The sequence below is a fragment of the Callithrix jacchus genome, chromosome 10, assembly GCF_049354715.1.
Source record: "Callithrix jacchus isolate 240 chromosome 10, calJac240_pri, whole genome shotgun sequence".
Classification (NCBI taxonomy): domain Eukaryota; kingdom Metazoa; phylum Chordata; class Mammalia; order Primates; family Cebidae; genus Callithrix; species Callithrix jacchus.
The window spans coordinates 4,958,266-4,983,089 of NC_133511.1; the positions used below are offsets into that span (position 1 = coordinate 4,958,266).

Genomic DNA, 24,824 nt, shown 5'->3' on the forward strand with positions numbered 1-24,824 from the left:
GACAGGCTTGAGAAAGTGTGCGTACAATTAAACTCACACAGTCGACTTTTTCAATCATTGGAACACTTGATGGAGAAAAGTAACACAACGTGTGGAGAATGTGAAACGCTGTTCACCTTGCCCCCCCACCCCCGGGCATAACTCTGGGAAATGCATGTTCCAGTGAAGGAATTTTGCTTTAAGAAACATTTTTCACCAAAATTAAAGCTTTTTAAATTTAATGTCCTTCCTTTTAAGTTGCTTTTTTTTTTTCTTCTTTTTCTATTACAGGATATTGTTCCGTCGTTCAGGCTGGAATGCAGCTATTCAACCTTGGCTCACCGCAGCCTCCACCTCCCAGGCTCAAATGATTCTGCCAAGTCAGGCTCCGGAGTAGCTGCAACTCCTGGCATGTGCTACCTTGGCCAGCTAGTGTTTGTATATCTTGTAGAGACAGGATCTCCCTAAGTTTCCTATGCTTGTCTTCAACTCCCTGGCTCAAACGTTGTGCCCATGCTGGCCTCTCAATGTGCTGGGATTACAGGCATGGGCCACCCACCCATTCCAGTCGGTTTATTTTTGAGGTTTATTGCATCATAGAGGCCCAGAGCATAGGCTCTGGAATTAGAATGTTGAACTTAGCACTTTAAACTTCCCTTTCTGGATAAGATACTCAGCTTCCCTATGCATTGGTTCCTCTGTCTATAAAATAATTTTATTAATAGTATGTACCTACACATACTATTTGAGCATCAAGTGAGCAAAAATGTGGAAAATGCATGGAACATTGCCTGGCAAATGGTAAGCAGATAATGAGTGACATTACTACAATTAATGTAATATTCGAGTTTAGAAAAATAATCAAGGATGATTATTTGCAGATTATCTAGTCAAATTTTTCTTTTGTTAGAATCCTCAAGCAGTGCATCTAGTCATTCATTCAGCAGACATATGTGGATGACATTGCTCTAGGTGTCACGGGTTCAGTTGAAACATCATGGTCCTTTCCCCCTTGGCCTCACATTCAAGAGGGGAAGACAAATGTGAAGTCTGGTGATATGGCTTGGCTCTATCTCCCTACCCAAATCGTACCTTGAATTGTAATAATCCTCATGTGTTGTGGGAGAAACCTGGTGGGAAATAACTAAATCATGGGGGCTGCTCTTCTCCATCTATTCTAATGATAGTGAATAGGTCTCATGAGATCTGATGGTTTTATAAAAGGGAATTCCCCTGCTCATGCCCTCTTTCCTGCACCCATGTAAGACATGTCCTTGCTCCTGTTTTGCCTTTTGCCATGATTCTGAGGTCTTCCCAGCCATGTGGAACTGTGAGCCTATTAAACCTCTTTTTTGTTCTATATAATCACCCAGCCTTGAGTATATCTTTATTAGCAGTATGAGAACTGACTAATGCAGTAAATGTGTACCAGGTAGTGGTGTGCTGCTATAATGATCTCCCAAAATGTAGAAGCAGCATTGGAACTGGGTAAAACACAGAGGTTGGAACAACTGTTAGGGCTCAGAAAAAAATAGGAAAATGTAGGAAAGCCTGGAACTTCCTAGAGACTTGCTGAACGGCTTTAACAAAATGGTGCTCATCTCAGATGAAGGTGACAAACTTGCTGGGAGCTGGAATAAAAGTGACTCTTGCTGTGTTTAGGGAAGTGATTGGTGGCACCTTGCCCCTGCCCTAGAGCTCTGTAGAACTTTGAACTTGAGAGAGATGATTTAGGGCATCTGCCAGAAGAAATTTCTAAGCAGCAAAGCATTCAAGAAGTGACTTTGGTGTTGTTAAAAGCATTAAGTTTTATGTATTTACAGATATATGATTTGGAATTGGAACTTATGTTTAAAAGGGAAGCAGAGCATACAAACTTGAAACATTTGCATCCAGATGTTGTTATAAAAAGCAAAACTGGGCCGGGGCGGTGGCTCACGCCTGTAATCCCAGCACTTTGAGAGTCCAAGGCAGGTGGATCACAAGGTCAAGAGATCGAGACCATGCTGGTCAGCATGGTGAAACCCTGTCTCTACTAAAAATACAAAAATTGGCTGGGCATGGTGGCGCATGCCTGTAATCCCAGCTACTCTGGAGGCTGAGGCGGGATAATTGCCTGAACCCAGGAGGCAGAGGTTGCGGTGAGCCAAGACCGTGCCATTGCACTCCAGCCTGGGTAACAAGAGTGAAACTCCATCTCGAAAAAAAAAATAAAAATTAAAAATTAAAAAAATAGAAAGCAAAACTCATTTTCTGAGGAGAAATTCAAGCCCGGTATAGAAATTTGCATATGTAACAGGGAGTCAAATGTGAACCTCCAAGATGTTAATCTCCAAGACAATGGGGAAATGTCTCTAGGGCATGCCAGAGACTTTCCAGGCAGCCCCACCTATCACAGGACTGAAGGCTTAGGAGGAAAAGCAATGTTTTCATGGGGTGGGCCCAGGGCCCCTCTGCCGTATGCAGCCTAGAGACTTAGTACCCTTCTTCTTGGGCCATTCCAGCAATGGCTAAAAGGGACCAAGATGCAGCTTTGGCTGTGAGTTCAAAGGTTGTAAACCCCAAACCTTGGCAGATTTCATGTGGTGTTGAGCCTGTGGGGGCACAGAAGTCAAGAACTGAGGTTTGGGAACCTCTGCCTAGATTTCAGGGGATGTATGGAAACATGTGGATGTCCAGGCAGAAGTTTGCTGCAGGGGTGGCACCCTCATGGAGAACTTCTACTAGGGCAATGCAGAAGGGACATGTGGGGTGTGAAACCCCCACACAGAGTTCCCACTGTGACACTGCCTAGTGGAGCTGTTAGAAAAGGGCCACCATCCTCCAGACCCCAGAATAGTAGACCCACCAACAGATGGCACCAGGCACCTGGAATAGTTGCAGATACTAAATGCCCGCCCATGAAAGCAACTGGGAGGAATGCTGTACACTGCAAAGCCACAATGGTGGAGGTGCCCAAGGTCTTGGGACCCCAACTCTTGCATCAGTGTGACCAGGATATGAGACTTAGAGTCAAAGATTATTTCAAAGCTTTAAGGTTTGGCAGCCTCACTGCATATTGGACTTGCATGAGGACTGTAGCCCCTTCTTTTGGCCAATTTCTCTCATTTGGAATGGATGTATTTACCAATGCCTGTACCCCCACTGTATCTAGGAAGTAACTAACTTGCTTTGATTTTTGATTTTACAGGCTCATAGGTGGAAGGCTCATTGTCTTAGATGAGATTTTTAAATCTTTTGGGTTAATGCTGGAATAAGTTAAGACTTTAGGGGACAGTTGGAAGGCATAACAGGTTTTGAAATGTGAGGACATGAGACTGGGGAGAAGCCAGGGGCAGAATGATAGAGTTCGGTTCTGTGTCCCCATAAAAACCTCACCTTAAATTGTAATAAACCCCAGCTGTCATGGGAGGAACTCGGTGGGAGGTAATTGAATCATGGAGGTGGGTTTTTCCCATGTTGTTCTCATGTTAAGTCTCATGAGATCTGAAGGCGTTATAGACCGGAGTTCCCCTGCACATGCCTTTTTTTCTGCTGACATGGAAGATGTGTCCTTAATCCTCCTTCGCCTTCCACCATGATTGTGAGGCCGCCCAAGCCATGTGGAACTACAAATTCATTAAACCTCTTTTTTCTTTATCAAGTACCCAGCCTTGGATATGTCTTTATTAGCAGCATGAGAACAAACTAACACGCCTGGAATGGAATATGTTACTTGAGTATTAAGAACGTTCAAATGTAGAAAGTGATAAGAAAGGTAAAAAATTAATTGGTGAAATAGGAGACAGGGAGTCAGGGAAGGCCAGAAAAGATCTCTGCCTTTGCAACCACATGTTCAATTGATTATCCCAAAAATAAATTCAATGTGGTTAATTTATTTTATAAACTTATTTGATGAAAGATAGACTAATAGCAAAATGCACACAGTATGTTATGTTTATCAAATTCTTTACCAAAAATTCTCTTGGGCTGTTATCTTTCTATTTTTTTGGAGAATAAGGACCCAGAGTTGCAAAAACATCTACCGTTTGACATGTGGGCCACCAGTTTTATTACCTGTGCTCGAGGTGAAGACTTAAGTGTGTTTGGCTTAGGCTACAACTCACTCTGTAGGTCGACATTGATGTAGCTTTTAAATTAAGGGGTTTCCCATCGTGGTTTTTTTTTTTTTTTTTTAGACAAAATCTTTCACTGTCTCCCAACCTGGAGACAATGGCGCCATCTCACCCCACTGCAACCTCTGGCTCCCAGGTTCATGCGATTCTCCTGCCTCAGCCTCCCAAGTAGCTGGAATTACAGGTGCACACCACCACACCTGGCTAATTTTTTGTATTTTTAGTAGAGACGGGGTTTCACTATGTTGGCAAAACCGTTCTCTAACTCCTGGCCTCATAACTCACCTGCCTTGGCCTCCCAAAGTGCTGGGATTACAGGTGTGAGCCACCGCACCCTGTCTCTCATGGTGTTTTAGCTTTGCTTAGCCAGTGACTTAATACGACTGCAGCACAAGCTTGTGCTCCTTGCCACTGGGAAAAATTGTAGTATGGAAGAAAGTAGAAATTATCTGTACATTACTTCTTTTCTAATCATTTACTTTTAAACTTATTTACTGATTCATGCTTTTTTCTCTGTTAACTTAAGTATTTTACATGGGGGTTTCTCCCCCAGCCAGAGCCATGAACCACTGAGTTGAAACATGCCAAAGTGACATCCAAGGTACAGAAACCTTGACTAGACCATGTATGTGGGATGTAGAACCATGAGCCTTGAGTCTCATGTCCTGGCAAGCTAAACATCGAGCCACTAGATTGCAGGGACCCACCGTTTTCTCAAAAATGAAGATGTCATAAACTGGTGACAACTCAATATCTAATTCAGGAACATAAAATAACAATTTGTGCTATACATGTACACTGAAATGCTATTCAGTCATAAAAGGGAAAAATTACTAATATATACAATAACATGGATGAAAAAACTTACACTTTCATTATGAGTGGAAGAAGCCATACAGGAGGGAACACATACACTGTGATTCCAATTATATAAAGTTCTAGATTAAGAAAAACTAACATATAGTGATAGAAATTCAATCACTACTTTTTATCTCAGGAGAAAGTGGAAGGAGATGGAGAACTCTGGGCATGACGAAACTTTCTGGGGTGACAAAATTGGTTTGCCTATTTATTGGAATGTTATTATACCATAATATCCATAAATCGTTAATAATCAAATTATATTCTTAAAAGGGGTACATTTTCTTTGCTGTAAATTACACTAAAATAAACTTAAAATTTTGAAGCAAAATGGTCAGTGGTTGTAATAATAGATTTTTTTCTTGATTTCTGTACATACTTCATAAATTAGTAAAAACTTTGGGAAGAAGAAGTGGTTCTTATAGTGACTGAGTTGTAATTACCAACCACCCAAGTTGGATGGGGATTTGTAAACAGAATGGGTATAATTTATAGGAACCAAATTATTTTCTTAAATATATACATGAGAAATAAAGGGAAAATCATCTTAAATGAATGTAGCATTTATATTATAAATAGTATTTTAAATGTTTTTAACATTTTAAAATTCTGTCAGTGCGAAGTCTGTGAAATAATATCATTTTAAATAACAGAGTCAGTGTGAAATCTGTGAAACAGTGTCATTTTAAATGACAAGAGTAGGTATTATAATAATCCCCGACACGGAAGACAGAAAATTCCTGTGCTTGGCTTTTGGCTGTCCCATTTCCAAGCCTCAGAACATCATGCACCCTTTCAGTTTACCAGCTCCTCTTCTTATTTATACTTCTGGACTATCAGTACATTTTGGGTAATACAACTCAGAGCACTAATCAACCATAACATGTTATTTTATTTTTTCTTTGTCTAAAAGCTTCCTCCTCTGTGCACAGCTTAATCAGCGTGGACTTTGGTGTCTGGTAGTCCCGAGGTCAACTTCTGTTTATGAGCTGTAGATCTTAGACAAGTTATTAACATCTCTCATCCTCTGTGTTCTCATGTATCGGAGGGACCTCATAATTATTCTTACTCTCTAAGATGTAGTGCCAGGTATAGAGAGCATGCCACAGTACCTCTCACTTACAGTAGTCATGATCTATACCCAGAAGCAAAGTATGTTAAAAAGCGCTTTTTAGTAAAGTGCTTCTAAATTTTTCATATGCTTCATTTCAGTATGTTAAATAAACATTAATTGCATTTTGTGAATAGAAAGACCAGGCAAAAAGTTAACTCAAATCCTTGGTAAGCACGAGTCGGAGAATTGAGTGAGAATTCAATCCACCTCAGTACTTGCTCTATATGTTGTGCTTCTCTCCAACTGGGCTCTACACTGGAAAATCTGGAATATACCAGAAGAAAATAGTTTGTTTGTGTCAGTGGGAAATAAATTCTAAGAGAGACCGGGTGAAGACTATGATAATTTATGGGTTCCAGTTTGCAACTCTGTATATAAACCTGGGATTCTAGGAAATAAAAGTCCTTTATGCAAGAGGAGCAGAAGTATGATTCTCCAGAACTGCTTAATGAAATTGGCACTAAGAAAAAGCCCCTGAATTTCAGAACTGCCCGAAGTGTTATCTTACACCCGCCTTTTCCATTGTATTCTGAGCATGGCACCTCTGCGACTTTTCTTTCCATATCCTTTGAGCTTCTAGAGAGCAGAGCTTGTTGCTTCCTTCTGGGCTTGAGGATGTGGGCATAGCTGGGTTGTCCTGCACTGCCTGAGGAGCTGCAGGAGACAAGGAACATCATGAACAGTGGACCCCTCTTTGTTCCACTTTGTTCTTACAGCTTCGCCTACGCACGAAGCTCCAGAGGAGGAAATACAGTCCTAGAGGACAGTCCTAATCTAGTCATTAACATGGCTGAGTGAGTTTGCCAGTAATGGAGCACATTTCAAGCCAGAGATTTCTAGGTATGAATTACAGGGAGGATTTACTTTCATATTTCAGGATCAGTATTTTTACAAGCATTTGAGATAAAAACATGACAGGAAGCTTGTCAAGGCCATGCATGATAACACACTCAGGAAACAATCAATGTGTGAGATAAAATAAGATACGATTTCTTTTGAAAAGATTCAAACCCTACGATAAAATTTAATGGGAGCTGGTCTTAATTAACATTAATTAATTTTTTTAAAGATATGTTTATCTTTTTATTTATTTATCTAATAGATATGATAGTAAGCACTAGGATTATTTTTTAAGTAATCTTTGTCCTGTCCTTCAGCATCTCCTCCTACTATGTATACAGGGGAGGACAAGAATATTAAATATCTAAACTAGAATGAATATAAAATAGAATGATTAATGCTAAAATCCAGGTGCGCTCTAGATGGATTCATAGCGCTAAACAGTGTTTGCACAAATCTGTGAGGCTTTTATTTCATCACAGGTTCAACACAATTGACAATGTGACGTACTTGTTAAATAAGTTAATGTAATCTTGGTTTCAAGATAGAAATGAGTTTTCTTCATACGCAGAGGATCTTTTAGAAACCACTAAGCCAAATAGTAATATTGAATTTTGCAAACAAATGTGAAAAAGTCTTACACAATCGATTAAACAAAGACCGCGTGAAGTGTGCTGACATGGAGAAGAGGTAATGAGAATGGATATATTGAAGAAAACTATAAAATAACAATTTGGTAGATGAAATGTTTGGTTTCTTTGTAAAGATTTGTAAAAGCAATGAAAAAAAAAAAACTAAAGAAAAGTATTTGGGTTACCTTTGGGAACACAGTATTTGGTTATATAGTGAGTATCCCCTGCTGTGAAACATTTAAGGAAACATTCACGAGGTAATCAGCCTTAACAAATTCAGCAGATTCAGATCTGAACTTTATAAAAAAATTGCATTTCTAGTCTCTAAATTGCTTTTAATTTTAAGTTTCTTTTATTTTAGGGGCACTTAAGGAATGAGTTTCCTTAAATAAAATAATAGAAGTAAGAATGGAAAGGCATTTCCAAATTTGAGAGAAGAATGCACAAAATTTGGCCATGGCTTGAGTATTGGAGGTGCGCGAGAGGATAGAAGCCACGATGAGTTTCCAGTTTCCTGGTGGAACAACTGGTGACGATGGCACCAAAATCAGGTTACACAGAACTGGAAGAGAAGCAGAGTGGGGAAGAACGACACGTTCAGCTCTGAAATTATTCAGATAAGGGTGCCTCTGGGACATGTGAGTGAATATTTCAATAGGCTTAAATAATGTAGTTTTGTACTTATTTGTGTAATCAGAATTTGGGACACAAATTCAGAATATGTTAGTATAAATATGAGTAGTCAAGCTGTGGGAACATGCTCTTGAAAAACAGAATAGATTAAAAAAGAAAATTATACAATCCATCTATGGGAATTCCCATTAGCCCCTTTAAGTACAGTTCTTCCTACTAAATTAGTTTCAATGAAGATGGGGTTTAAAGGATGCTCTTTTTTAAAAAACAGCATTACCTGGGAAGGAAGAAAATAGTCCTTGGGAGTCATGTGTACTCAGCTAATTTCCATGTGCTTGGACCTAGAAAAAACATGAAGGACATTGAAATAGCTACTTACCTATCCAGGAAACTTTACCGTAATGCATAAGACATTCCCACTATAAATTGCTCCCACAACCCTGACTGAATGACAGTAAAGAATGTTCAAGTCCACTGAAGCTCCCATCCTCACCATGGTATAGGTCTAAGAGATGATAAGAGAGGGCAAACTCGGTTCCTGAGCACTGTCAGGTCTATGAGGGCTGCAGGTATGATCTGCATAGCCTCACAGCATGATCTGCAGCTCAGTAGCAGGCAAGTGGGTGATCGTACTCAAAAGAAAATCCAAAGAGGCAACTGGAGGAAAGAGCCCACTGAAATGTTTACTTTTCTATAATTATTGGATGTATTCTCTGAGTGTATCAGCATCAGTTAAATATATTTTATTCTCCTTGGAGGGCAACATTTTTAAGAGAAGGTATAAAAAAGTATTTGATCACAGACCCTAAAGCTCATAAGTGCGTAGGGACAGCCTGGACTCAAAAATACTGTGCCTTGCCAGGATCACTGGAACACAGAATGTGAAGCTTTTTAGATGGTTCTCATGGGCTTCAGCAAATGAACTACAAGACGCTCAGAACAGGAAATGAGCTTTAATCAGAAGAGGGCCACCGAGGCTGAAGAAACAGAAACAAAAGAGACTCAAGAAACACGCAGTAGGGCCCTGTTACAGAAATATGGCCTGGACGCCAGAGATAAGAAGTTATTCTGCAGACATATTTGAATTTTTAACTCTTAACTCACATGTTGAGTTTAATTAAGATTGCAAAATGACAGTCCCAAAGGCAGGCCCTGCGTGATCCTGAGTGTGAGTCACTGATCCTTACCTCTGAGAGTCCCAGCGTTCCTGCCAGGTGATGATCCTCTTCACAAATGTATGTGATGAAAATGTGGCATGCCTGAGCCCCTTTCCGAATAACAGAGTCAAACAAAGCTCGGGCTTTATCCATGACTGTGGCGTTTTCACGTTTTACTTTCTCCATCTCTTCCTCGTTCAGCACCCTTTTCTCTAGCAATTCATCCAGTAAGCCATTTATTGTACCTTCACCCACTGAACGGATAAAAAACTTTCTCTTCTCCTTCAGGATCTTGTCTGTTCGGGACACAAAGATAATTCACGTCATAAGAACAGCCTCATATTCCTCGCATGTCATCAACAGAAAGTGACCTCATTGAGATTTTATCAGGAAGATGTCCCCGTCCTCACAGTAGGGTAATCCCTCTTCTTACTGTATTACTATCCTACTTGTTTCCCTCAATAGTCCCTGTACGTGTGCATGGAGTGGACTGAAGACTGAGTTTACCATTCTCAGGTTAGTCCCTGGAAAGCAGAGACCATCCTTTTGTGTCCCATGTTTATTTAACTCTAAATAATAAAGTAATGAAACAGAAATAGCCCATTTCATTTAGGAAGAACATCTGCTAGTACTCTTCCTGTGCCAATTCTGTACCCCCTATTAGACTTACGACATGTAAGAATTTAATTAAGATTGCAAAATGACAGCAGGCAACCCCTAAAGCCTCGGTTCCTTTCTGGGCTTGTTTTTCCTTTCTAAAGGCTGCGAGAGTCTTCTAGTTCTTTCTCTCCTCCCTGTTCTCCCTCTCCCTCACTTCGGCTCACCTAAACTTCCACAGATACTAATTATGGCTTCCAGAAGAGCCAGCCCCTTCCAAAACTCTTTCTTCCCAGGGACCTGTTCTTGGAACAGTGAAAAACTCACCAGCCATGTCTTTTCTCTCCTACCTTTCTTGTGTGGGCTGAAACTGAAAGTATGCGTCACCTTCCTTTTTGGCAGGGGTGTGTACACACATTGGGAAACAACCACAGCACATACATATGCATGTCTTTTTTTTTTTTTTTTTTCCCTAGAGAAAGTATCAGAACTGTAGCCTGCACAAGGAGTGTATCCATGGGAATATTTTTACACCAGCCCTTGGAATAGATCAGGGTAGGAGGGGAATGGGGCTTAGAAGATAAGACAGGATTGAGAAAGTGTGTGTGATGAAACTCACATAGTGAAGAGTTTCCCATTCATTCTAAAACTCGACCAGAAAAATTAACACAACTGTTGGAGAATTTGAACCACTATTCCCTGACCCCACCTCACAGCTTTGGGGAAAGTTCTGGGAAATGAATGTCGTGGTGAAGCCATTTTGCTTTAAGAAATGGAAACATTTTTCACCAAAATTAAAACTTCTTATTTAATGTTCTTCCTTTCCAGATGGATGTTTTTGTTGTTTTGTTTTCCAATACAGGACGTCACTCTTCACCCAGGCTGGAGCACAGTGGCATGACCGTGGCTCACTGCAGCCTCCACCTCCCCAAGCTGAGATGATTCTCCCACATCAGTTTCCTGAGTAGCTAAAACTACAGGCAAGCGCCATCACCACTGGTTAATTTTTGTATTTTTTGTTGAGATGGGCTCTCCCTCTGTTTCCTAGGCTGATTGTGAATTCTGCTCAAATGATCCACCCAACTTGGTCTCACAAAGTGCTGGGATTGTAGGCGTGAACCGTCCACTCATCTTGGATGCCTTGCTTTTTAGAAACATTGCATCACAGCATAGTCCCTGAACTCAGAATGTTGAACCTACATGTTAAAACATCCCTTTCTAGGCAAAACACTGAACTTCTTTACGCATAGGTTCCTCTGTCTGTAAAATGATGCTATTGGTAGTACATACATACACCTACACGGTTTTGAGCAACATTGAGTTAAATGTGAAAATGCATGGAACATTACCTGGCAAATGATAAGCTCGTAATGAGGGATATTACTATAATTAATACAAATACTACATTTTAGAAAAATAATCAAGGATGATTATTTGCAGATTATCTAGCTAAGTTTATCTTCTGTTAGAATCCTCAAGCAGTGCATCTAGTCATGAATTTAGCAAACATATGTGGAGAGCATGGGTCTAGGTGTCAGTGGTTCAGTCAAAACACATCACGGTCCTTTCCCCCTTGCTCTCACATTCTAGAGAGGAAGACAAAAATGAAGCTTGGTATGTAATATGTAACTGGAATATTTAGAATGTTAAAATACACCAACTGATTAGAAGAATGAGAAATTAACTGGAGAAATGGGAGGCAAAATATTACATGGCTCATGAACACTGAACAGAGGAACCAGGGAAGGCAAGAAGAGGTCTCTGGCTTTGTAAGTACATGTTCAATTGATCGTCCCAGAAATGAACTCAATGTGGCTAATTTATTTTATGAATAAACTTGATGGAAGATGGACTAATAGCAAAATGCACATAGTACATTGTTTATCAATTTTTGTTTAACCAAAAATCTTCTTGGGCTGTTACATTATTATTTTTGCAGGATAACAACCAGATTTATGAAAATATTCACCTTTTGACATGTGGGCTACCAGTTTTACTTCCTGTGCTCTAGGCTGAGAGTTAACGTGTTTGGTGAGAGTAGAACTGACCGTGTAGGAGGACAGTGATGTGGCTTTTCATCTAAGGCTTTTTTCATGGTGTTTTTATCTTTCCTTTGCCAATGACCTAATCCGATTGCAGCAAAATAAATCTCGTGCTCCTTGCTACTGGAATTTGGAGCATGTAACAAACCAGAAATTGCCTCTGCATCATGTCTCTTCAGTTTAGTTACTTTTAAATGTATGTACTGATTCATTTATTTTCTGTTACTTAAGGATTTAATACAAGGGTTTTCCCCCTGGCCAGAGTCATGAACCACTGATTTGAAGCATGTCGGAGTGGCAAGGACAGAAACCATGATTAGACCATGTATCTGGGAATGTAGAACCAGGAAACTTGAGTCTCATGTCCTGGGAATCTAAACACTGAGCCACTAGACTGCAAGGGGCCACTCTATCCTCAAAAAGGAAGATGTCAAAAACTGGAAACAAAGCAGTATCCAATTCGGGAGCATAAACTAACAACTTGTACTACAGGATACACTGAAATGCTCTTCAGTCTTAAAAGGGAAAAATTACTAATACATGCCATACCATGAATGAAAAAATTATGCTTTTATGATGACTGAAAGAAGCCACATAGGAGGGAACTCATGCCCTATGATTCCAATTTAAGTCCTAGATTTTAAAAAGCTAACACAAAGTGATAAAAATTCAATCCCTAATCATCTGAGGAGAAAGTGGAAAGAGTTGAGAAGAAAGGGCGTGACAAAACTCGCTGGATGACAAATTGCTTTCTTATTCATTGGGATGTTACTATATGTAATATCCTCATATCATCAACAAACAATTTGTGTTCCTAAAAGGGGTACTTTTTTGATGTAAATTATACTAAAATAACATTAAAATTTTGAAATGATAAAGGCCAGTGGCAGTAATAATAGACTTATTTGGAAAGGATATTTTTTTCTTGATTTCAGGACACACTTAAGCCTCCACAAATTTGTCATAATTCTGGTAAGAGGAAGTCCTTATAGTGACTGAAATGTAATTACCTGCCACCCAAGTTGGACGGTTATGTAGACAGAATGGAGATAATTTATAGGAACCAATGTATTGACAGAAATATGTACCTGGAAAATAGCATTACATAAGTAATATTATCTTAAAATAAATGAATGTAGAAATTCTTTCATCAGTAATATTTAAAACATGCTTAATGATTTAAAACACCTTCTATCAGTGTGAAATCTGGGACACAATAATACTTTTTATTTTATTTATTTATTTAATCTTCTTTTAAAATTGTACTTTACATTCTGGGGTACATGTGCAGATCATGCAGGGTTGTTGCACAGGTACATACATGGCAAGTTGGTTTGCTGCCTCCATCCCCCTGTCACCTATATCTAGCATTTCTTCCCATATTATCCCTCTCCAACCTCCCCACTTCCTACTGTCCCTCCCCTTGCCTCCCACACCATACCCCAGTGTGTGATGCTCCCCTCCCTGTGTTCATGTGTTCTTTTTGTTCAATACCCGCATATGAGTGAGAACATGCTGTGTTTCATTTTCTGTTCTTGTGTCAGTTTGCTGAGAATGATGGTTTCAAGATTCATCCATGCCCCTACAGAGGACACACATTCATCATTTTTTATGGCTGCATAGTATTCTACAGTGTATATGTGCCACATTTTTCATGCCCAGTCTATCACTGATGGGCATTTGGGTTGGTTCCTCATCTTTGCTATTGTAAACAGTGCCACAATGAACATAACATGTGCATATGTCTTTATAATAGAACTATTTGTAATCCTCTGGATATATATCCAGTAATGGGATTGCTGGGTCAAATGGTATTTCTATTTCTAGGTTCTTGAGGAATCCCCACACTGTGTTCCACATGGTTTTACACTCCGGCCAACAGTGTAAACGTGTTCCTATTTCTTCACATCCTCTCCAGCATCTGTCTCCAAATTTTTGATGATTGCCATTCTAACCGGTGTGAAATGGTCTCTAAATGTGGTTTTGATTTGCATTTCTCTAATTACCAGTGATGATGAGCATTTTTTCATATGTTTGTTGGCCTCATAAATGTCTTCTTTTGAAAAGTGACTATTCATGTCCTTCGCCCACTTTTGAATGGGTTTGTTTGTTTTTTTCTTGTAAATCTGTTTTAATTCTTTGTAGATTCTGGATATTAGCCCTTTGTCAGATGGGTAGATTGCAAAAATTTTTTCCCATTCTGTTGGTTGCTGGTTCACCTTAATGATTGTTTATTTTGCTGTACAGAAGCTCTGGAGTTTAATCAGATCCCATTTGTCTATTTTGGCTTTTGTTGCCAATGCTTTTTGTGTTTTAGTCATGAAGTCTTTGCCTATGCCTATGTCCTGAATGGTTTTGTCTATTTGTTCTCTAGGATTTTTATGGTGTTAAGTCCTATGTTTAAGTCTTTAATCCATCTGGAGTTAATTTTAGTGTAAGGTATCAGAAAGGAGTCCAGTTTCTGCTTTCTTCACACTGCTAGCCAGTTTTCCCAACACCATTTATTAAACAGGGAATCCTTTCCCCATTGCTTGATTTTATCAGGTTTGTCAAATATCAGATGGTTGTAGATGTGTAGCATTGCCTCCGAGGCCTCTTTTCTGTTCCATTGGTCTATATCTCTGTTTTGGCACCAGTACCATGCTGCTTTGATTACTGTAGCCTTGTAGTACAGTATTAAGTCAGGTAGTGTGATGTCTCCAGCTTTGTTCTTCTTGCTTAGGATTGTCTTGGCTATGTGGGCTCTCTTCTTGTTCCATATGAAGTTTAAGATTTTTTTTCCAGTTCTGTGAAGGATGTCATTGGTAACTTGATGGGGATAACATTGAATCTATAAATTACTTTGGGCAGTATGGCCATTTTCATGATATTGATTCTTCCTAACCATGAACATGGATTGTTTTTCCATCTGTTTGTGCCGTCTCTTATTTCCTTGAGCAGTGGTTTGTAGTTCTCCTTTTGGAGGTCCTTTACATCCTTTGTTAGTTGTATTCCTAGGTATTTTATTCTCTTTGTAGCAATTGTGAATGGGAGTTCATTCTTGATTTGGCTCTCTTTAAGTCTGTTATTGGTATATAGGAATGCTTGTGATTTTTGCACATTGGTCTTATATCCTGAGACTTTGCTGAAGTTGCTTATCAGTTTCAGGAGATTTTGGGCTGAGAGGATGGGGTCTCATATACAGTCATATCATCTGCAAATAGAGACAATTTGATTCCCTCATTTCCTAATTGAATACTTTTATTTCCTTTTCTTGCCTGATTGCTCTGGCTAGAACTTCCGATACTATATTGAATAGGAGTGGTGAGAGAGGGCATCCTTGCCTAGTGCCGGATTTCAAAGGGAATTCTTCCAATTTTTGCCCATTCATTATGATATTGGCTGTGGGTTTGTCATAATACTTTTAATAGCAGAGTAGGCATTGTAAGAATCTCTGACATAGAAGATAGAAAATTCCTGTGCTTGGGTTTTGGCTGTCCTATTTCCAAGCCTTAGAACATCATATACCCTTACAGTTTTTCCTACTCATCTTCCTATTTATATTTTTGGACTACAGGACATTTTAAGTAATACAACTTAGATACCAAAGTCCACACTGATAGTACCAAGATCAACTTCTGTTCATGAGCTGTAGATTTCGGATAAGTTATTTAATATCTCTCAGCCTCTGTGTTCTCACGTATAGGAGAGGCATCGTAATCATTCTTACCTTCTAGGATGTGATGCCAGGTGTAGAGGGCATGCCACACTATCTCTCATTTATGACAGTCATGATCTATAGCCCAGAAGCATGGTCACGTTGAAATGTACTGTTTCATTAGGTACTTCTATATTTTTCCTATGCTTCATTTCAGTATGTTAAGGAAGAATTAATTTTATTTTATGAATAGGAAGACCAGGTAAGAAGTTGTTTCAAAGCCTTGGTAAGCACATGTTGAAGAACTGGGTGAGAAGCCAGCCCACCTCCTCACTCATTATTGCTCTGTGAGGTGCGCTTCTTTCCAGCTGGGCACTACGCTGGGAAATCTGAAATAGATAAGCAGACAAAAAGTGCTTGTTTGTGTCAGTGAAAAATAAATTCTGAGTTAAAAGCATCTAGACTATGACAATTTATAACCATCAGCCTCAGAAACGTATGTAAACTGGTCAGATGGGCAACAGGAAACCATGGCAGCTTTCTAGGTAGGAGAGTCATGTTAACATGCTTCTAAAGTAACTATTTCATATCGAGTGTTTAACCAGGCCCAGGCCCTGCGATAGATGCTTCATCTGTATTGGTTCCGCTAGTGGAACCATTTAAAAATATTGGTGCTTGGACTAACCCCAGATTACAAAATCAAAATCTCATCCTGAGCCTCGCCCTTGAGACTCCATGCACCACAACATCCAGAATTTAATAGGGCATGTTCTTTGAGGCGTTGCTTGTCACATATGAACCAGGAGCTGGGCCCTGAGTGGCCTGAGTGGTGACAGGCAAGGGGTAAGAATGTCTGGGAGTTGGGGCTGACTACAGAAAGAAGCTGCAGAAGAGTAGGAAGGAGTTAGGATGAAGCAGTAAAGAGCTTGCCTGGACAGGCAGGAAGCCAGGAGGTGTGTGGTTTCCTTGTGTCAGATTTCTTTACCAGCAGTACAGATAACAACTGATGCATAAAACCTACATGAGTTAGAAAGGCTCATCTTGGAACCAGATAGAGCCAAACCCCTGAGAATGGACAGACATGGTCTTGGATGTGGTGTGTTGCCTAGCAGCAGAAGCAGAAGCCATTCTTCTCCTTCAGCCCACTCGAAATATGAACTACACTGACAGACAAAGTATATAAATACACTGGAAAGGAAGCCGCTATGAGGGTATATCAGCAGAAACAAGAGACTATAAACTTAGATCTTGAAGGGCATTCAGATGTTGGACCAATCAAATATAAAATATACAATGAAAGTGTATGAAGGAATTAAATAAAGGGAGCAAAAAGTAGCTATTCTATAAAAAGAAATAATTAGAAAAACATTAAAAATGGAGCATGTATAAATATGAAAAATTAGTTATATTTAGTAATGGACAGATTAAAAGGCAGACACACAAAGTCTGTAAAAATGTAAAGGATCTGGAAAATAAAGGTACAGTTGACCTTTGAACAATGCAATACTTAGAGGTGCTGACCCTCACACACACCGTTAAAAATCTGCATATAACTGATGACTCTCCCCAAACTTAACTACTAATGGCCTGCTGTTGAAGGGAAGCCTCACCAGTAACAAAAACCACTGATTAACAGATATTGTATGTGTTATATGCATTATGTGCTCTAATGTAGAGTAAACTAAAGTAAATAAAATGTTATTAAGAAAATCCTAAGAGAGAGAAAATATATCTACAATTGATTAAGTAGAAATGGTCCATCATAAGGTTTTTGTTTGTTTTTTTGTTTGTTTGTTTGTTTGTTTGTTTTTGACAGAGTCTTGCTCTGTTGCTAGGCGCCAGGCTGGACTGCAGTTACGTGATCTCGGCTCACCGCAACCTCCACGTCCTGAGTAGCTGGGACTACAGACGTGCACCACCACGCCCAGCTAATTTTTGTTTTTTTAGTAGAGACGGGATTTCACCATGTTGGCCAGAATGGTCTCAATCCCTTGACCTCGTGATCCGCCCGCCTCGGCCTCCCAAAGTGCTGGGATTATAGGCGTGAGCCACCAAGCCGGCCCCATCCATCATAAGGTCTTCGTCCTCATCGTCTTCACATTGAGTAGTCTGAAGAGAGGGATGGCTTAGACTCGCGGTCTCCTGGGTTGCAGAGGCAGAAAAAGAAGAAGAGGTGGAACAGAAAGCAGGAGAAGCAGGCATACTGAGGATATCTTTGTGGAAATACGAAGTTATTTCTGTCTGACTTTTTTGCTTTTTCATCTCCCTAAATTATTTTTCTAAACAGTATCAATCTTTCACCATTTCCTTTAGTTTCAGTGCTCATATCATAGAACGGTCTTTGTTGTAAAACAGGCTGTAATCTGCCTTGAATAATCAGAATCCTTCTGCCAAATTATAATGCCAGTTTGTGCTCTGGCACTGCTTCTTCTACGTTTTCCTCACCGTTTGGAGCTGGTTCAGACACACTCGTCTCTATCAAGTTGTCTTCGGTTAATTTCCCTAATGTGCAATTAGTTCTTGAATTTTATAAGATTCATGTCTTAAAAATCTTCACTTTTTTTTTGCCATATCCACAATCTCTTTCATTATTTTCTTGAATTGTTGTATTGTGTACCATAAAAACATATTCAAGTCCTCTCTCTGCCACCCCAGTAACTCAGAATGTGCTCTTATTAGGAAATACAGTCCTTGCAAATGTAATCAGTTACAATGAAGTTATTTTGAATTGGTGTAGGGCAATCATCCAGCATAACTCATGTTCTTATCAAAGAAAAGAGGCTCACAGGGACAGCAACATGTGAAGACACAGACACGCAGCAGGAAGGAAGCAAGATAATCACGAAACCCAAGAACTGAGTGATGTAGCTGCCAGCAGGGAACACCAAGATTGCTGGAGACAACCAACAGGAAGAGGGAGGTCACCGTCTTACTCTACTCACACCTTGATTTCCGGCTTCTCGCCTCCGGCAGTGTGAGAAAATGGATTTCCATTTAAACCTCCCTGTTTGTAGTGATTTTTCATGGCAGCCCTAGGATAAATACAGGCATTATCAGTTCCGTTTTGCAGATGGGAAAACAGAGTCTCAGAGAGACTGATTACGTACCCATGGAGTAGAGAGCAGTCTCACCTCATGGATCCATGATCCGGTAATGGAACGACTACGAGTGCTGGAACAGATGTAAAAACTGGTGACCCACAGAATCCATTGAGTCCAGTGATATTTCCTTGGCTCTCAGAGGTGTGATTTATCTTGACATTGAATGATTTATCAGAGGTGAAAAACTCTAAGATTTTGAATATGTTGCATTTCAGGCCTCTGTTCCTTGAATTTCAAGATGGAAAGAATTACCTGGTACTGAGCCATGATGACGCATTCATGATTCCTTCTGAGTTTTCCTGTGTTCACCTAATCTGATTAACTTACTGTATGTTCTCTACCAAGCATATATGGTGTCTGTATTTGTGGCCTCTGCCTGGGAGAGCTGAGATCAGACTTGAAGTCAGTAAATCTTATTAAGATTATTATCAAAACTAGTTTTAATCTTACCACTTTATGCTGATGTAATGATTTGTACGATAATTCACTTTGAATCTCATTTCCCTATCTGTCAGCTGCCTGCCTTGGAGAAATTGTTGTATTAAATTTAATGTCTGAAAACCAACAATACCGATTGAACAGCAGAAATATATTAATGTTACCTATTATCTCTGATTCTTCATGTGTCTGTAATGCTAGAAAAATGTAAGTTAAATAAGGGAAAATTTTTCATAAGATAAAGCAACAGCATATTTCCACAAGGATTTCAAAAAAGTGACTCAATGTCTCCATTTCAAGGGAGAAGGGAGGGTAAAACAATCTAACAACTATATTGATTAACAGAAGAAAGGAAATTTAATGGATAAATAATGCAACCTAAGTTTCATAAGTCATGTAGTATGTGATGTTAGTTTTCAGTATGTAGCTGAGAAAAGTCATTGTTGTCACATGACACACCACTTCAGCCTGCCTGACCTTAGTTCTGCTGTGGTGGTGGTCACACAACAAGCCACTGTGCCTCAGGTTCTTTCTGCTTTGAAAATTGGAGATATTCATCAAGACTGAGGGCTGTTTAGCTGTTCATATGTGGGTCAAGAATTGTGGGAGTGGGAGAACCAGCTCCTGGGGGCTAATTTCAAACAAAGAATGGCATTCGTCAGTTGATGAATGTCTCTAATTCCCCATCTTCTAGTAAGGTTGAATCTACATAATTGTAGAAGATCTCTAACAAAGATTGAAACCCAGTTTCTCAGAGCAGTAATAAATTCATCAATGCAACTTTTGGGGAGATTATCTTCCTTTCATCTCCCTTCCCCACTCCCTCACTTCCGTTTCTTGGAAATTCTTTCCAAATAATACCTACACTCAAGTCCCTGACTCCTCCAACTTCGTGGTCAACCAAACTGTGTCATCATCATCATCTTCACCACCACTACCATTGTTGCCATCATCATCTCTGTTGAGCACTTTACATATGAAAAGAACGAAGACTAGTTTTCTGCATATATCATGTCATATAATTCTTGCTGCATTACAAAATGTCTAGGATTAACTCTCCTCACTGATAGAACTTCATAGCTAAGTTAATTGCACATATAATCAGACATCTAATAACAAGTATGGGGCAGAGGTAGCCGAGGCCCTGAAGCAACCCTTTCATTCTTGTTATGTCAAAGTGAGCCCCATTCCTTGGAGGCAGATGGTCAAACTTTCATATTGCATATGGTGAGAGCCAGGCGTCTGCGGCCCTTTCTCCTTTTTATTGGATAGATCTGCAGGAGGTGGAGAGGAAGTGACGAGGATTACCTGAGTCTCTTTTCAACTTCCATATGCCTCACAGTTTTGCTTTTTTAAGACCTCTTCTAGCTAACCGCTGTCAAAAGACACTGCCTGCCTCTCTTTCAAGAGCCCAGAGCAAGAACCAGGACATATCTGGAATGATTGCTCAAGAAACTTAAGGAAACTAGAATAACTCCTACCCCCTTTCTTCTTCTTTTTCTTCTATACCTACTCAAACATTTCTTATATTCAAGTTCAAATCTAATTTCATAAAAACCAAGAGATGCCCTTGGCTCCAGTAAAAATGAATGTATCAAAGCTTCTTTCCCTTCCATACTATGATTACAGTGATACTATTTTGAAAACATCAACTTATAATGTTTTTAAAGCTTTAATTCTATTTTCAAATATGCTTCATATATAGGTTTTTCAACAAGAGTACAAGCAGTTACTTCTTAACTATGTTATTTTACAACTAATTGTATTCTGTGGCTTTAGTGGAAATTGTAGTAAATCTCAAATAGATATTAGAATCAATCAATAAGGAAATAATGCATCTACATTTTATCATGGTTTCAATGAGCACTGGTATCTGTTTGAAGCCATGTGAACCCTTTCTTGCTGATAGCATCTGTGGTAAAGGTTACCACTATCTCCACTCCAGCCACCGAGTGCTTTAAATATTTGTGCATTTATGGCTGTCACTGTGGCTCCAGCCTGTAATCTCAGTGGGTTTCATGAAGCCTGGATTTAGAGATCAGTCTGGGCAACATGGTGGGTCTTTGTCTCTGAAAGAATTAAAACAGTCAGCCATGCACACACAGGGGTGCATCTGTGGTCCTAGCTACTTGGGAGGCTGAGGCTGGAGAATATCTTGAGCCCAGGAATTCAAGATAGCAGTCAGCTATGATCATATCTTGGCACTCCAGGCTGGGCAAGAGAGCAAGACCCCACTAAAAAAAAATAGTGCATTTAATGAAAGCGATTGTTTCTCTCCTTTTGTCCATTTCATACAGACAGCACAGCACCTCTCCAGGTTTTCCTTTACAGTCTCAGGAATTCTCCATACAGACAAAGCTTGGGAGTATTTGTAGATTCTGCGGACTCAGAAGAATCTGAGAGAATCTGAGAAGAAGCTGACTCAGCTATGGGGTATCGCAAATTATAAATTATGGCTCATGCCTCTGTGACCCAGTTTATCACCTAAGAAGGTTGAGAGAGAGAGAGAGAGAGAGAGAGATCCTAGGAAAAGGACTGCTTGGCACTAGGGATTATAGCTGTACTTACTTTCAGCTTAAGGAACTATATTGTTACTCTGAAAGAAAAAGGAATTTTCTGATAAAGAAAGCAGACCCCTGCCACCCACCAAAAAATAAAATAAAATAAAGCAATCATAGATTCTGATCATTCTGGAGAAAAAAATCTTAATGATTTTGGGTTACATTTGGCCTTTTTGTATTCAGAAAAAGTTTGATTTTTTTTCTGTGTTTTTACCGTAGTGTGCTCATTTATCCATGTGGACTTTCTACTATGTCTAGGCAAGAGTGTACTAAATAAACGCCTGTTCAGAGTGCTGTCTATCTGAAATACAACATGAGTTCCACGTGCAATGTTAAATTTTTTATTACATTTACGAAAGGTAAAATTAATTTTAATAATATATTTATTATAATATATACAAAGTATTATCATATCAACATGCATCACTAACCACAAGTTAAGTACTTAATAGGTACATGTGCCCACAAATAGGGTAACGTCCCATTTTGGAGTAATAGTCCCCTCCTAGTCCATACCACATACAGACACATATATACACCAAACACCTCACATTAAACACTTACTTTCTGTACCATCTTGGTATTTTTAAAGCAAACTTTATGTGAATTATTACCTTTTCTAGAATAAACAGGCTTCATATATCTTTTAACAAATTGTAAAATCTCCTATTCAATGAAGAAATGCTGTCTAGTGACAATGGTACTGAGTCCAAGGTCAAAGGGAGAAACCTTTGTATGAGATTCTGACGTAAATCTGGACATCTTGCCTCCAAAGCGCTGAGCAACCAACACTAGTTGAAAACACAACACCTTGTGTTTCATAATGTGAGGAAATAATCCATCTCTTTGGGGTAAGTTTTTAATAATCATTCTGATCTATCTTTTGTGAAACGTATTAATCTCTTTTGACTGTTATTGTACAAGAACCTGGGAGCTTACGAGACCTTCTGGAAAAGAAAAAGGAATTTATATATACAAGTTAGAAGAAAAGTTTGCTGAGATCTAATAACAAGATTTCTTTTTATGAAAGAAATGGACAGGCGTAATATTTCTATTTGGTTACATGACCCAGTCAAGAAGAGGAACTCTGAGTAAGTTAATGTCATCCTATACACAATTTATATTGTTTTGTTACATGTCATGCATTTTTTTCTATTTTGATCATTTGTTTCCATTCAAATGTAATGATATTTTAGAGTAAATATCTTGCTAAAGTATATGATAAAATCCTGATTTCTGGGGGTGCAGCAAGTTGTAATAGAATGTAAGGAAATCAAACCTTCTAAGCATATATTTTTTCATAGATTAAACAGTGATATGCTTTACCTTCTCATTTCAGAAAATTTTGCCAATGTGAAGACATTCAGAGTCCTGACATATTCCTTGTCTGAGGACATGTTTTCCTGTTCACAGGTTTGGAGAACTTCCTAAGTTAATAGTTACCTCCTAATGACTATACGTTTCCATGTGTATATAAAGTGTTTGCAGGTAAAATTAGAAATTAGAATTTCTATCTTATATTCAATAGTAAAATTATCATTAAAAAGATGATTTTATTACAAAATTATAAATATTATAGTGCAGTCTGCTGCCCAAGAGAGTATCTATTAGCCCCGCAGTGCAACAGAAAGAAATGCGGAAATCGGGAGTTTAGATAAAAATTTCAATTTGAGTCTTATCTGTTATCTGATGAAATAGAAATCCCTCAGGAATCTGCTCTGGCATCTCTTACATTGATGCAAAAAGAAAGGGAGTGGTACAGGGTCAAACAATTGCCATGGCAGGTAGGGATTTACAAGGCTATCTCTGACTAAATCACACTCTTGGCACTGTGATTTATATATACTGCATTACATGCATATAATATATTTATATTATATATCTGTATTAATTTATTATATCGGTTTGTTAAATGTGACAAACAGGCCGGGCGCTGTGGCTCACACCTGTAATCCCAGCACTTTGGGAGGCCAAGGCGGGTGGATCACGAGGTCAAGAGATCGAGACCATCCTGGTCAACATGGTGAAACCCCGTCTCTACTAAAAAAATACAAAAAATTAGCTGGGCATGGTGGCGCGTGCCTGTAATCCCAGCTACTCAGGAGGCTGAGGCAGGAGAATTGCCTGAACCCAGGAGGCGGAGGTTGCGGTGAGCCGAGATCACGCCATTGCACTCCAGCCTGGGTAACAAGAGCAAACGAAACTCCATCTCAAAAAAAAAAAAAAGTGACAAACAAAAACATGGATTCTTCTTATCCTGCACTTCATAATCCAGTGCTCTGCTGGAAACCCTCAGAATGATAACCATATACAAAGACCTGAGCAAGGCCCATACCTCTTGTAATAGCCCTGTTAACCAGCTTCCTGGTCTGCTGGGCTAGTGTACCCAAAGTGTCCTGGGACCCATCACTCGGGAGAATCCAAATGCAGATAGAGGTCAGAGATTCCCTGGACGCCTCCTGCAGGGATCTGCAGCTGCCTCCTTCCTGCCACAGCTTTGCAATCAGATACGTTATTTCAGTTAGAATTTAGTGCTCATTACATATGAGCACTGTATATATCTGGGATTGCTAAAATCGTTTTGAAGCCCTTATTGCTACAAATGCGTTTACTATTTGTTCCATTATCTCTGCCTTTTTAAAATCTAGACTTTATTTTCCCATGCCATCCCAGGTTTGAGAAAAAGCAAAATACCAGCAAAGGACCAGTATAAATACTAATAAGAATGCAGCCTGGCCTAAAATTCTGGACAAATATGCTAGCATGTGCTTGCCGCTGACAGAAACCATCTTCCCCATGGAGGAAGGCTTTTTGAGAAAGTTGGTTTTGTATAGTGAGGTTTGAATAATTTATGTGGCTTTGTATTCATAATCATATGTAATTATTGGTAAACTCTAGGTAGTTCAGGATGGCGGATTTCAGCGTAAAGTCAATGGAAAATTATGTCTATCCCTGAAAAACGTGGATCAGAGAACATTCAGGCTCTAATAATACTCATGATTTAATCTGGATCAAAAGTTTTGAAAAGTTATAAAATTTAAACATTTTATAGGAGTTCTCCTGATCATATTTTTGAAATGCACAGAAATGAGTAAGCACTGGGTAATTCCAATTTCC

General features: G+C 39.2%; 1 protein-coding gene and 1 long non-coding RNA gene across 3 annotated transcripts in view; one reads left to right on the forward strand and one right to left on the reverse strand.

Annotated features, from left to right (window-relative positions):
- The first annotated feature begins 619 nt into the window (after positions 1-619).
- LOC118145585 (uncharacterized) overlaps positions 620-24,824 on the forward strand; it is a 41,414-nt gene continuing 17,209 nt past the window's right edge. For both annotated transcript variants that reach the window (XR_013522985.1, XR_013522986.1), the window contains exons 1-4: positions 620-8,179; positions 10,757-10,908; positions 11,519-21,579; positions 21,927-23,120. This is a non-coding gene — a long non-coding RNA (uncharacterized LOC118145585). The remainder of the gene's footprint in view (positions 8,180-10,756; positions 10,909-11,518; positions 21,580-21,926; positions 23,121-24,824) is intronic.
- Positions 5,775-10,294, reverse strand: LOC108587702 (caspase recruitment domain-containing protein 16). Its single transcript, XM_009006701.5, is given in 5 exon segments — positions 5,775-6,570; positions 6,572-6,723; positions 8,452-8,515; positions 9,362-9,627; positions 10,256-10,294. Coding segments are annotated over 5 exon segments (654 nt in total). The 5' UTR covers positions 10,263-10,294; the 3' UTR covers positions 5,775-6,405.